At 42.0% G+C, this 15,097-nt stretch overlaps 1 protein-coding gene across 1 annotated transcript in view; it reads left to right on the top strand.

The window, feature by feature from the left end:
• The first annotated feature begins 8,934 nt into the window (after nt 1-8,934).
• Nucleotides 8,935-15,097, top strand: part of CTTNBP2 (cortactin binding protein 2) — an 86,633-nt gene continuing 80,470 nt past the window's right edge. Inside the window, exon 1 of the mRNA XM_054178984.1 lies at nt 8,935-9,228. Coding sequence (XP_054034959.1) covers nt 9,160-9,228 — 69 coding nt within the window. The 5' untranslated portion in view covers nt 8,935-9,159. The remainder of the gene's footprint in view (nt 9,229-15,097) is intronic.

Raw genomic sequence — 15,097 nt, forward strand, 5'->3', positions numbered from 1 at the left:
TTCACAGGATTTTCTAATATGCTGCTGGGTATGTTTTCACTTTCGGTAGTGACTTGCTTTAGAGTGAACCATGTATACATCCTGTTGCAGTAGTGATGATTAGCTAGGTAAACAATGCTGAAGAAGAAAGAGCAGCTCTCCTAATGCAATGAATGAAACTTATCTCAAGGACAGCACCCCCAGACTAAACCTTGCCTCGTTCACAAGATTTAATTAGTTTTTATTTCTGCTTCTGTGTTGCAACATGCAGCTGCTATCAAATATGTTATTTTATAGCTTTCATATACTAAGGCTGCTTTTTTTTTCTTTTCTATTTTTTTTTTCTCTCAACTTTTCCTCAACTACTGACCCAAAATGTTCAAAATAGTGTGCCAGCAAAGACCAGTTTAGGACTAGGCATTTTAAGCAGGGAAATAAATGAAGCAATATTGGATTGCAGTTTGGAGCCTTTGAACAGCTTACTGTAACCATATTGTTGCTCAAATCCCCTCACAGCATGACACAAAGAGAATATAAAGGCTTGGCACAGTCATCTTTGAACAATTTGTCAAATTCTGACTTTTCTGCATATTAATAATGCTTGTCCATCAGAATGGAAAATTACTTATCCTGTGACATGTCTAATTGCATATTTTCAGGATCTTCCATGGAAAAGGCCCATGACAATAATTAATACCTAATGCTATAAACACTATTGCTTTGGACATTGCTTAGCAACCAGCATCTCTTAGGCTTCCTAAGGGGCCGCAAATAAAGGCGAGAGAGGGATCCTTTCATATCACCATGGGTGAGAAGTAGTTTTGTGCTAGGCTGATGCTCTGTTCTGGTTGTTTCTAGAGTGATCTCTGCAAAAGAAATATCCCTTAAAAGGCTGCATGTCTGAAAAGCCTTTTCAGATGCTAAACAGATGCCAAATGCTGCACATGTTGGGTTTTTGTACTTTGTGATACCTTTTATGACCAGAAGTATGACCACTGTCCTCTTGTCATCCTTCAATAATAAAGCCTTGTTTCCAAAGGAAGTGTTTCTGTGGATTCATTTCTAATTGGAATAGTTTCCAGTGCAGATTTTGTCACAGTCAACTATTTTTCTGGATAAGCCATACATTAAATTTAAAAGATGACCTGGGATGTGAAATGTTTTTTATACAAATACTTTTGTATCTCAGTAGTATATACTGTGCAGAAATAACTTCAGCAAAATGCAGTCTTTCACAGCTGTGAAAGCATTCCTGTTTGATAGCGCCATTTTTTAAAGCACCAGTTCTCTCCCAGTGCAATCTCTTTATCTTGGCACAGGGACATTTAAATCTCATTTAATTTAATGTATGTATTTATTCAGATGGTCACTTCAACAAGAGCAAGAGCCTGGATAATAAGTATTCCAGGATTTCCTTTCTCAGCTGAACTGTTCTGTGATCCTTAGCAAATCAGTGAGATCTCCTTTATCATTTGTTTTTACATTGAAATAGCTGCTCAAGTATTTTCAGACTCAGATATTGTGGTGCTTACTTAGTAGCTACTATGCTATTTGATAGCCCTTAACAAAAAGTCATCAGGAGCAGGACATATTAAAATTTTGCCATAAATAATGCAGAACTTATATAGTTTTAAGCTAACACATTCAGCACTGTTTGAATAGAAAAGACAGAGCAAAAATTCAGATTTCAAAGTGATCCTTTTATCGACAGGACTGTGCAATACATTTGCTAGGATCTGGAAGAGGTTTGCTAGGATATGATTGGTAGTCCAGTCCTGTGTTTCCATGAGTCATATTTCATAGCTTTAAAATATCAAAGATGAAATATTACATAAATATTTTTCATTCCAAATCCACTGACTTTCCTTTTTTTCTGCCATTGTCCTGCAGCAGGATTATTCAGTGTTTTGAGATATTCTGTAAAGTCGTCATAATCACACAGATTTCCAGCTGCAGAAGTTCTTCTGTAGAGCTTTGGGTTTATATTCACACCTGGTCTTGAAATCTCCGAAGAAATTGTCAAAGCAGAGAAGGCAGGAGAGTCCTCAGCATTCAATGAGAGCTGACAAACCTAGACACCCTTTTCGTTTCTGTAACACAGCTAATTCATACTCATTTTAAGAATTTCATTCTCAATTCCCACTAAGGTAGACAAAGGGCACACTGAGAAGCAAAGTCCCAAACAAACTGATGGTGTAAAACATCTCAATCTTGAGGGACACGCCGAGCAAAATTCTAATGAAAGATAATCTTATGGATATCCAGAATTTAAATTGTACAGCAAAAGCAGAATCCCTAATCCCTGACTTCAAGATTTCAGTGAGGTTGTACACTGAAAGATGCTTGTTCTTGACAGGAAAGACTAGACAGGATTATCTCTTTCCTGCTCATTGCTTTTCCTCTCTCTGCCTCATTTACATGTAAATAAGTGCATTTTGCACTCATCCCGAATGCTGCACGAATTGCAATTTCACCTTTTTTACTTGTGATTTCACAATCAAAGTCTGTCTCATTGAATGTATTTTCTGATTAAAGCATTCATCAGCACTTGTGTTACCCATAAACTTGAATCACAGACTGGCACAGGAGTTGTCTGTCTTTAGTTCAGGTCACTATGAGTCTTGACCACACGATCACATTAGTGCACTTTATGGAACACACACTCTCAGTTCTCCTGTCTTCACATAACTATTTTTCAACTTTAAGAGTATAAATAAAGTAACTCTGCAAAAGTTGAATTGCATTGGTAAGTGCATCACTTTCCTAAAGGCAAGCAAATGTGTTCTTTCAGTCTAGCATATGGTTGTTTTCCAGGAGGGATTTAACTCCTCAACACAATGATTTCTGTTCTATGTCAGCAGCACAGGAGCTAATTCCCTTGGGCTGTGATTCTACAGTGTCAGTGGCGGAGCTAACAACCTATTGAAGCAGTTTTGTGTCATTAGCAAGGGGATTTCTCCCTGGTGGAGCATTTCAATACAAACAACATTTCATTACCGAGTCCCCATAAAGAAGTTCAATCCAAGTTCTAGGGTAGTTGCCACTTTTCCAAGATCCTTCCTGGCAATGAATTGATTAACCTCCCTTGAGATTTTATTTCTACAATTACAGAGTAAAGGTCCTCTTGAAGCACTTGCACATGAGCCCTCAGAGCAATAGCTGAGCTTTGGCAGACAGGACAGCCTCCACTGTGTGCGCTATCATTTTCATTCCAGCTGAGTTTCTTCTAAGATACAGCAGTCCCGTTTGGCAGTGGTACGGTTTCATCTCTACAGGGGGGCATTCAGCGATCCCATTTTGTTCATAGGATGACAGTAGCAGAAGAGAATTTCAAAATTAATCTTTTGCATAATAAAAAGGGGAAAATGCCAAAACAGTGGGGAAAACAATCAACAGATTAGGTTCTCGAAAGGAAAAACAAACAAGCAAAAATGAAATTAAAAACAAAACAAACAAAAAAAGGAAGGACAAAAAAAAGAGAGACTCTGCAATGAAGTGATTTAACAATTACTGAAGAAATTAATTTCATAATGTGGTGATTTGTGGGCTAAGAGTTAAATTCCAAAATGAGGTAGTGTACTTCCCAGCACTACAGATCACTGCCAGTGAGGGAACAAACTCTTCCACATCTGGCAGCTGCAGCATGAATTCCCCTGCTCTTGCCACTACCTCCAGTATGATCACAGCAGCATGCATTTCTCCTCTGTCCAGAGGAAAAAAAATACGTGTTTTTTTTGCTTGGAAGTGCTGATCCCTGTAAAATTACATTAGTCATCCTGCCTGCTCAGGGAAACTGATTCTGAGAATTACTGATTCCTGCACCTTTATTCTTTCAGTTAGCAATCTCTTGTGGATCTGCATCACATTCCTTACTTGTACCCATGACAAGATGAGTGAAAGAGAGGAATTCAGCTTTTCTGAATACTTTAGTACATTTTCACTTCAACAATTTTAACTGTCCTGTATCTTTTGAGTATTTTAAAAGCCCTACACTATTTCTTGCCTTGACAGCAAATGAACTGTCACTTTCTTCCTCATAGGGAAAGACATGCAAAACGAGCAAATAGCCATTTTTTTCAGGTGTTAGACTGAAAATAGACTTGAAATACATGGATACTCTAAGTAGAAGCTTACAGATTTCAACTCCAAGGAGATCAGTGCATGATCTTTTCTTTTTGCATAATGCAGACTGCAAAACTTCTCTATAATAAATGTTTCAAATTCATAGGCTGTACCCATTTTTAGTTTCTGGATTCCATTCTGGGCTCAGATTTCCAAAAGTTAGGCACAGCAACTGCTCAGATTTTAGCTTCCAGTTGGAGCTAGCTTTCCCTCTTCAAATGTTAAAATGAGATCTCACTTTGAATTCTCCTGCTCAAGGTTAGCATTTTGAAGTGTCACCTGTAATTTTGACACTTCCAGGTTGTTACAGTATTGGAGGACTGTTATAATTCAAGGTGAAGCCTTGCTGATAGTAGCTTCCTTTTTCTGTGTAAAAGACACTTAAGTATCTTGTAATTTTGTACTTTAAGTATGGTGTGAGGTTTGCAGCAGGTACTAATACATCATTTCATGTTTTAAACATTAAAACACCATTCACAAACATTTAAATAGCCTTTCCTGAGATGTCAGCAATGCTGACACACAGAACACTCCATTTTGATAATGTTTTCCTTTCTTTTTTCCATGCGTGCCTTTCTAAGCAGTTTATAGCCAGGTTTTCAACATTCCAGTCACATGGATCACATCACTAGCTTATAGCATAGCACTGTTGAGTTTATGCTCATAAATCAACAATTCCAACACTTTTTATTTATCAGCTATGCTCCTTGTGCATAGTCAATTAAATCATCTCTTCTGTTCATGCCTACTGGAGATTCCATTTTTTTCTCAACACTGATTTTTGTCTCCTTTTCACCTTACTTTTTTGAGGCAGGCTTTTTTGAGGCAGGCTTTTTTAACATCATTAGAAACAGCTAACATGTCTTCTAGAATTCAGAGGGCTGGAGCACCTCTCCTGTGAAGACAGGCTGGTCAGCCTGGAGAAGAGAAGGCTTTGGGGAGACCTTATAGCTACATTTCACTATTTGAAAGGAACCTACAGAAAGGCTGGGGAAGGGCTGTTTAGAAGGGATTGTAGTGATATGACAAGGGGCAAAGGTTTTAAACTGCAGCAGGGTAGATTTAGGCTGGACATAAGGCAAAAGTTGTTTACAGTGAGTAGTAAAATACTGGAACATGTTACCCAGAGATGTGGTTAAGTCTCCATCCCTGGAGACATTCAAGATCAGACTCAATGTGGCCCTGGGCAACTGGTCTAGTTGGAGGTGTCCCTTGCTCACTGCAGGGAGGTTTGACAAGATGACCTTTGAGGGTCCCTTCCAACCCAATGCAATCTGTGAATCTGTGAATCTTGATTCTTTTTCTATTGAATTTCATCCAGACAGCGGCATGACATCTTCCAGAGACAGCAAACCCCTTCTTCACAAAACCCAAGCTGATCAGAGTGTTCTGTATTGCTTATAGGTCATCAAGACCAAAGTTCCCTAAAGAGGTAATGAGTGCAGTGTTTGAATTATGTTGTTTGGCTTGGCTTGATGAGTCCTAGATGAGGGTCATGGTGGAAATGCCTCAAGTTAGCATGGGGTGGGTAACCTTTGAAAAGCTTGTGATCATACATTGATTAGTTACTTTTTAACAGATTACAGATATTCTATAAACATTTATATTGGGAATTCAACATCTCCTGCTTCCTTTAAATTCAGACACAGGCTTAGTTTTTAGCACAGGTGAATAAAATAGCGTTTTGCATTTTTCTGTTTCACTCAAATGGTTAGTAGCAAGGCAATAAAGCCTCAATGCGTTTGTTTCCTTGCTCATGTAAAGCCAAGGCATGCATTTTCTATCACAGCAGTTGTGTGCTAATGGAGGGAATGAGCACCAGCAGCTGCATCCTGTAAGGTGTGGACATTCCACAGCTTCGTGCCAGCTCTCTAATCATAGGAAAAAAATACAGTTAAAGCTCAGTTGTAAGGCTTGCTTCTAGGTCTGGCCTTTCACTCACGCCAAATAAAACTGGAACAGCAGAAAAAGAGTTAATTGCATTCAGGTTGCCAGCTACGTGCTAGTAGTAAAACAGTAAGCACCTTCCTCTGAGAAAGGCAGTCCATTTGCCTTACTGTAGTGATAAAACTATCTGTGAAAACACAGGCAATTTCTTCTTCTAGAAGGGTTCTGGTTTAATCATGCGTTAAAGAGGTGTTTCAGTCTGTATAATGCAGGCATCACAATGACACTGCACTATGGGAGCAGTTACAAAGTCATGCTGTCTTTTTGTCTCATTTACTATGTGTATAGACACTGTATTTCTGAGGGTTTAAAGCCAGTTCTGAAAGAGGGTATCAGTAGCACGAACAGACTAAACAGACAGTAAGTAAAACCTCACCCAGAGAGGCAGTACTATCAAGAAAAAAAACATTTCTTACTTTGAAGATGATCCTAAGTCCAAAGCAGCAATAACCTCCAAGGTATTTTGGCCCTACCACCATCACTGATGATGCAGCAACAATTCCTATGCAGCATGAGACTCTACTCCCAATAGCGACTGTTAACATGGCTTTCAGTGCTCTCGTGACAACAGTAAGCCTTGTTGCTGTCATTGGGGAAAGAGGGAAGAAACACAAACAATTACAAAAATCAGTCTTACTTTCAAAATGTTGTGATGATTGGAAGAATAATCATTTCTCTTTCAAAAGGATGCCTATCATCTTTTTGACCACAACGGCATGTCAAACTGTTTCCAATGCTTGGATGAGGTGCTGGATATTAGTTCTCTGGGGATGGGCTTTTAAATGAAGTGTTGCTAGTTCATCTACCCTATTAATTTATTGCTGGCTGAGATCTGAACATCCTCCATCTTTCTCAAAAATCATTCTAAATTTGTCTTCAGATGAGGAAAGAGATTGGTTCTCAAAACTGAGATGGAAAGCTATGACTAATCTAATATTCATTGTTATTTTGATAAATGTACATTTAGTAATTGATAAAATATCAGCTAAACCAGAGTTTATGATCTCAGCAGAGCAAGAGATAAATGGTGCAGCCTTTGCTACATCATTACTGTGATGTGGATGGAGTTTTAAATTTACCCTCTACATAGCGTTTGTGCTTTGTAACAATTCAGGTAGAAAGACACATCACTAACTCTGATGGTCATCAGATGCCATTGTCCCTTGTCTTATCACTACAGGCCTTTGTAAACATTCTCTCTCCATACTTCTTGTAGGTCCCTTTCAGGTACTGGAAGGCTGCTATTAGGTCTCCCCAGAGCTTCCTCTTGTCCAGGCTGAACAGCCTCAGTTCCCTCTGCCTGACTTTGTAGCAGAGGTGCTCCAACTCCCTGATCATTTTCATGGCCCTCTTCTGGACCTGCCCCATCAGGTCTATGTCCTTCCTATATTGAGGGCTCCAGACTGAGGGCTCCAGACCTGGACACGGTACTCTGAGTGAGATCTCACCATTGCAAAGTGGCAGAATCACCTCTCTGGATCTGCTGGCAACACATCTTTTGATGCAGCCCAGGATGTGATTTGCCTTCTGGGCTGCAAGCTCACACTGCCTGCTCATGTCCAGTTTCTGGTCCCTCAGCACCCCAAATCCTTTTCCACGGGACTGCTTTCTATCACCACATCCCCCAGTCTGTATTGACAGTGAGGATTGTTCTGGCACTTTGTTCTCAATGAAGCCAGCAAGCAACGAATATCCTAAAAACAGTTAAATGATATTATAGTTCTGGGAACCAAGAAAATAAAAATGGTTTAGGCTTTGTGTCATCAATGAGTTTCTCAGCTTCAGCAGTGCAAAGGATGCAAGTACTCACTATAGTTATAAAAAGTATAAAGCTTGTGTAGGAGGAAAGATCTATGATTTTTTTAACGAAAAGGGAAAGCAAATCCTAAACCCAGAGTGCAGGTATTTGATTGAATTTTATGTGCCTGTAATGGACCCTATACACTGCCTTCTGCTCACTCTGTTCAGTGCACATTTATGCTACAGTTTGAGTTTATTCTACTGGTGGCTTGTTGGTTCTCCATCCAATAGTACACGTGCATGCTTTTACATTCATCTTTAGCTGCTCTCTCTGATCCAGGGAAGGCATTGGCAAAGTCACTTTATAATGGCAGCAAGTTCATTCCACATTTGGGTTTGGTTTTGGTATACCATCCTCCTGGCTCACCACAAGTTCCCACTGTGGAGGGGAACATAGAGCAAGACATTGAGGAACACTCCCTGGAAGCAGACTGTGGCATAGATAAGCGGTGCACCTGGTGGGGCAATCTTAACCTGAGCGATCGAAGGTTTGGCTCAGCAGCCTGAATCTTCCTCAGGAGATAAAACAGGCTTTGGCTTCAGTAATGACCTGGAATGGCAAGGGGCAGCCCCAGGACAGGGTGGGCTCCAGTCCTGGGGCTGGGAGGTGTTGAAAGCCTGAGCCTGACATTTTGGGCCTGGATGAAGGTCCAGCCTCACACAGGCTCTGAGGCCATCCTGCTTTGAAAATAAGCCACTAAACAAGGGTTGTCAGCACAAATGTCGGCCCCCGAGACCCTCCACGGGGAGCTAGGAGGGAGAGATGACTCGGTCTGTCAGCACCTCCAGAAGAGGCGAAGAGATAACCTTCCCTCAACGGCTTTAGCTGGTTTAAAGATCTCACCGATTAGGTGAGTCAAGCCCACTGTAAAACCCTTTTTTTCCCGCCTTATCCATAACCTTTCCTTTCATTCTCCAGCCCCTTGCCACGGGGGAGTGGCAATAGGAGAGTGGTGCCTGCGTGGGGCCCGCGCAGCACAGTGGCGGGGGCACTCCTCTCAGCCACCACTGAGCCCCGGCAACCCACGCCACGATCCCGCTCCCCCCCTCCTCCTGGCTCTGGGCCGCCTTATGGCGGACGGGCAGGGGTGGGTGGGGAAGCCCGAGCGCCCGCCGGCGGGAGTCTCTCGCCTCGGCCGGCGAAGGGGGTGGCCCGGCTTCGGCAGCCCCGCCTGCGCGGCGCCGGAGGGGTTAAGGACTCCCCCCTCCCGGTGGGCTCGCTGCCGGCGGGGAGGGGGTTAAGCGCCTGGCGGAGGCTGCCGCCACTCGGCTCCGCGCTGTTCTCCGCGTCGGAGCCGTTACAGCGGGAAGATGGCGACGGACGGTGCGTGCGGCGAGCCGGTCTCCGACGGACGGGAGGACTCAGCGGCCACGGCAGCGGTAACTGGCTTGGCGGAAGAAGGGGGCTTCCTGTAGGGATGGGACGAAGCGGCGCTTGGAGACTTGCCTCCCCCGCTCCGTCCCTCCGCCCTTCTCCCCCGGGGCGGGACAGGTCTCGGCTGCGGGACTCGCCGCGGCCGAGCCCCGTCCCGCCCCGGGGGAATAGAGAAGGGGGCGCGAGGTCTGCCTCCCTGGCGGCATCCGTCTTCCCCTGAGCAGAGGCGGCGGGTTTTCTCCTCCATTGTTCCCGCTGCCCCGCCGCGGGGCTGGCGTGCGGCGCCCATGAGGGGGCACGGAGGCCGGGGTCCACCCCACGGTCTCGCCTCTCGCACACCCACTCCCTTTTTCCCGCCACTTGCCACAGCCAGGGCGGTTGCGCCCCGTCTCTCCGGGCGGGCGGAGGTGGTGACTGCGGCCAGGGCGGTGGGACCTGTCAGCGCAGGGCGAGGGGAGATGTTCCATCATTAACCCTTTGCCAGACCCGCGGGGAGCCTGCTTTCTCCTTCCTTCCTCCCCTGCGGTGTTTTTGGCGTCTGTTGAAACGGTGTCGGGTGGAGGCTGCGCTCACCTTGATGAGCGGCGGACTCCTGTCCTGCCTACCGGCCCGAACGGTAAGCCCCGGCGGGGCAGCTGGAATCGATCTCCTCGGGGGGGCCTGTTCCTTTGGTCGGCCCCCGGCTCCTCACCCGTACACTGGCAGACCCCTCTCAGCGCCGCAGCTCTCCCTTGCCCAGCGCATCCCCCCGAGCTGGCGTGATCAAACCTGCCTGGGCACAGACCGCGACTAATGCCCGTGTCAGCGCCTGGGTGACAGCCGTAGTGGGGGCGGCGTGGCCAGGTCCAAAATCAGGCTGCAAATGCTCGGCCTCTTAGCGACATGCAAAGTTTAGGGCACTAAAACCGTGTAGGTTTTGCGTGGGATCGTTTCTGAAGGTGATGACCCCGGAGGGGAGGAACACCAGTTTCTGTGAAATTGAGGTTATTGCTTGCATTTTGTTTGTTTGCTTTCTTTCAAACAGGCACTAATTGTTGTAAGTGCACTTAATCTTCCTTGCATGTTTTAACTTAGGCGGTGTTGTGGACATTTTTACTTAAAAAAAAAAATCCCTAAATCTTACACAGTGAATATTTATAAAATGACTGGATTTAAAAAAACCACATAGCCCTGACAATAGAATATTAAGGTAAGAGTTCACAAATGCTTACTTGTTAAACACCTTAAAGCCCAAGTTTTGAGTAAAAAAAAAAATTTATACTACATTCTTCAGTATAGCCAAATTATTTACTGGCTAAAGTTTCATTTTTCAAACTCTAACAAGTAGCACTCTAATATTGTCCTGTTAGGCAGCACAAATTTAGCCACTCATGCAATTTGTAGTCCTACTGTGGAAGTTACTAGCCACAGCTCTGCACTGCACCCTGCTTAAAAATATTTTTTTAAACATTTTTTTAAAAGTGAAGAGATGCTAGGAAGTAACCTGTGTATTGCTCCCTAGAAAAAGTAATAACTGTACTCATGCAGTAACAAAATATTTTGTGAATAACTGTTTTTAATTCACCTCTAGTCATTAAATATTTAAGATTCCGTTTCATCTTTTTTCCTCCTTGCCAATGTGTGGTGCAGTTTTTGATCCCGTTTTATCTCTTGTACAGGAAAGTAAAAATAATTCCTCTGTGCCATGAAAAGATGTTTTAAAAAATACACAGTTCTCCAATATTCCTTTTTGAAGTGCTAGTATGAATAGCTTATTTTCTGTCTTTAGACTCAAGATACAAAATCATGAATTGGATCATCTTGCTTACTTTTAGGATGACAGTAGGCATCCAGGTGACTTGTCTTGTAGGTCACACTGAGCTTCAGGTTTTTTATGAAATACTGTTTTCAGTACAGTTTTAGATCTTCTATCTTCAGTTCATAGAATCCTGATTGCAGAAATGGTTTTGCAAAAAAAAATTGTAAGAATCTTATTTGTGGTAATAATATGTTAATGTGCCAGTTTTATAGTGTAAGCAGGAGACACAGGACATTACAGCAGGATTTCTTGTTACTAAATGCTATTATTTTATCTTGGTACACTATCAGTAACATCACTGGAAAAAAAACCCTTCTTTTGCTGCTTTTAGAAGCACTGCAGAAAAGGATTAAAAGTGCCCACCTCCCTTCTTTTTTTACATTCACCAGGGAATTTGACTGAAAAAGCCTAGACTGTTCTATAGTGTGTTACATTTAGGAACAAAGCTGATATCTTGTCATTCTGAGTTTCCCTGGATGGAGCACAGCATTTGGTAAGCACAACACTTCTCCCCCACAAAACACTGGTATTTTTATAGTGGTAAGGATGACAAGGGAAAATATCAGGGGAGTGGTTCTGATTTGTTTTCATACCTGCACAGCTTAATTACATGGAAGCCAGGGAAATTGTGTTGGTGCAATTTGGACTGGAATTGAGGGAAAACATATGTGTGTGTGTTCTAAAATATCTTTGAATGACTTCCATCTGCATAATGTCTAACAATAATGATTATATAATAGCAAGAAATAATCCAGTTTGACAGTCTTTTTGTTGAAACATTGAACATCAGCCTGCTGTGCATAGAGGGCTGGCTTATCACATGTTACAGCTTCAGTGTAGCTTTAACAAAGCCTGTGAAAAGGCCCTTTTGTCAAAGATAAGTTTGTTTAAACTATTCTGTAAAGTTTCTGGGTTTGGTTTTGCTTGACCAGTGATCAAAAGCAAAAATGCTTGTTTTTCTCCAAAAAGCCATACCTTTCAATACCTGTGAAGCTGTACTTACAGAGGATATTGCTAGAATGGAATGTTCACTCCTCTGAAGTGAGTAGGGACTTTGCTGCTGTCTTCATTGGTCAACATGTCATTGAGAACTGTGTGCATCTTTAAAAGGATCAGTCTGGGTTGTTGTGGGTCACATAACAGTACAGAAAAGTTACTCTACGGGGAAAAAAATTGTCAATGTTACCAAAAAAAGTAAAATTGATAAATGGAGAAGAATTCCAGGACACTTAATGGTGATACTGTGTAGGATTTTATCCTGCCATTCTGGTCAATATAGTGAAATGCTAACTAGTGCTTTGACCAGATCAGTTATACAGGCTGATTTAGATCAGTTGAAAAGTTTCTTATCTGAAAAATATTGCAAATATCAGAAAATGAGACCATAACCCTTGAAAAGCAAAGGCTGTCTCTCTTATTAGGCATTACATCCTGGAAAATGGTCACTTGCAAAAGGACCTCCATTAATTACTACTGTTTAATCTGAATGTAACATTACTGTTCTGAGAAGTTATTTTCATCTAGTCATGTGTGATGCTATTGAGGTGGTCCATTATATAGGTAAGGTGCAGTGATAGTATAGTTCTGTCTGATTTAGTCCTGTTACTCCTTGATGCGAGACTGGCCTTGATCTACCTTTTAGTGGTACACTTCGAACCTTTCTGCATCTCCTCCCCCTGCTCCAAACTATAGCACTGCTTTTTCTATGCCTTTTGCTCCTTGACTTGCAGTGCAGCCTCTCATCCCTGGGGTACAAGAAAAGAAAGCCGCTAAATGTAGTCCGCATAAATGCTCCCATCTCTTCTAAATGTGGACTCATCACACTGCCTGTCCTTAAAGGTAAAATGCAGAGGGGCAGTGCTGTGAGCCAGTTGTGTGAAAGTGTCAAGGAGGTGCAAATATGTAGGATGCAATACAGCCTGCTGTTTTCCCAACTGCTTTGACTTCATTTGTGTAAGCATTGCTTTGGCCTCAGAGGTAAGCAGGATAGGAATAGAGATGGAAATTGCAGTAGGAAGGAAGGAGCTCAGGAAGACAAGAGCTTGAGGTCTGCCTCTGCAACCATTTCTGCCTAAAAAAGGGATCTGTTGATTTATAAAGCCTCTGTAATCCTTGAATATGTAGATGTTCCAGAAGGTGTCAAGCAGACTAAGGAAGGACATACTGCCTCTATGGTATGTGAGTTAAAGCTTTCTTGAGAATTGATTTTTTGGTTCTATGGTAGTGCAGGATGAGGTGTAAAATTCTAGAAGACTTAAAGATAGCTTCTGGAAAACTTCTAAATATAGCTTCAACAATATGTACCTGCATCTGGATCTAATCATATACTATTTGCCTTAGAAGTGACATCTGAAAGCAACTTTCTGAATAGAAATTACCTGTTAAATTTAAGCAAGAATTTAGATACGGATATTGAAGGGTTATGGGCCTAAGAGACTTAGTTACCTAACTTGCACTGAAATAAAAAATGACTAAGTACCTTTGTGGCTGTTAAAAGATTGCAAGTATGTTTTAGTAGCAATGACAATATCTGGGTATGTGTAAAGGTCAGTGTCTTACTAATTTTTGAGAGGTTGGGGGTTGTTTTTTTTTGTTTCCAAAATAAACTTCCCAGTTTTGAGGTATATTTATGTTTAATGTTGAAGCTGTTAACAGTTTTGCAGTTGGCAGAAACAAAAAAACCCTGCAACAACTAAACAAAACCTCCCCCCATACCTTTTAAAGAAACCTTTGAAAAAAAAGAAAGCCAGGGAGCTGTGCTTGGGAAGGAGGAGGGAAGAATAAGCAGGTAAATCTATGTGGTGGACAATCAAACAAAAGTCACTGAACTATTGGATGGGAATAATTAAATGCACATACAGTCCTCTCATGATCCCTCAGATACAATTGTATGAAGCTTTATATAAGAACTGGATGTTAACATCAGATGATATTCTCTTCTGTAAGAAATTCAGCATTAGTTGAGGAACAAATCCTCAACTGCAAGTTGTATGCAAGTTCCACAGCCTTGCTTTTCCTGGGAAGATATTTCTCTGTTTCCTTGTTTTTTTGTTTTTCTGTTGCCAAGAATATTCCTATTCATCTCATCTTACTTAAGTTCATTTTGGATGGGGTGGGAAATGGACATGTATTTGTGCAGCAGATAATTTGTGGAGTGCCATAGGATCACAGACCCACACCATATTTTCAAACTAGGTCTTCCATACCCAAAACAATAAATTTTTTTGTGGTTTTCCCTGAAGTATTCATGAATGGATATTATGGATATTGTAACTACTTATTTTAATACTCTGTTTGCAGAGTTCTGTATTAGAAAAGGGTTAGGATTCATTTGGCCATACTTTTGTTGAGCTAGGGCTTGAAACTTGCTTTTATAGTTCATAGAGTGAAGTAAGTAGTTAGAAGGAATAACCTGTTTTAGAAACAGGTTTGTGAGCTTCTCTGTTTTTGAGTGAAGTGACTTAGCTAACTTCTAAAGGTGTCGATGGAGTTTGAGACTCTTTAAATTTAGGTGTTTACACAGTGTTTAATACCCTGTTACAGGCAGTGGAAATCTGACCAATACAGTCAGTGGAGCCATGAACTAATGGTTCTGGTGGCTGGTTGGTTGAATAGCTTTCTTGGTTGGTTTGACTAGGCTGATGAGTTCTCCACTGAAAGCAAAGGGACATTAGATACCTGGCTTGTGGGTCTCACACCTACCTTTACATGCTTTAGTTCTGTCTTGAGGGCTTCCTTTAGTGGTCCGTATGTGATACTCTGGGGTATTTCAGCTGGCCTTCTGCTACCAGTCCAGATGGCATGGATGATTCTCCTAAGTGCTGGATCATATCTACCTGTCCCCGAAAGATATCTCTAATCCCTTAGACATTTCCAGTCACACTTGATACTTCTACTTCAGGCAGCTAAATAGAATTAGTCAAACCAGATTTTTATACTTGGTCAGATGAGTTGTACCTGGGGGTCATACTTGATGTTGTAAAATACATGAATCAAGATTGTGTTTCCCTGGTGCAGTTGCTTCTTGAGCCTGACAGCATCATGGTATTAAAAATTTACTTTGTACAGTCTAATAT

This window comes from Dryobates pubescens, chromosome Z, assembly GCF_014839835.1.
Source record: "Dryobates pubescens isolate bDryPub1 chromosome Z, bDryPub1.pri, whole genome shotgun sequence".
In the NCBI taxonomy this organism is placed as follows: domain Eukaryota; kingdom Metazoa; phylum Chordata; class Aves; order Piciformes; family Picidae; genus Dryobates; species Dryobates pubescens.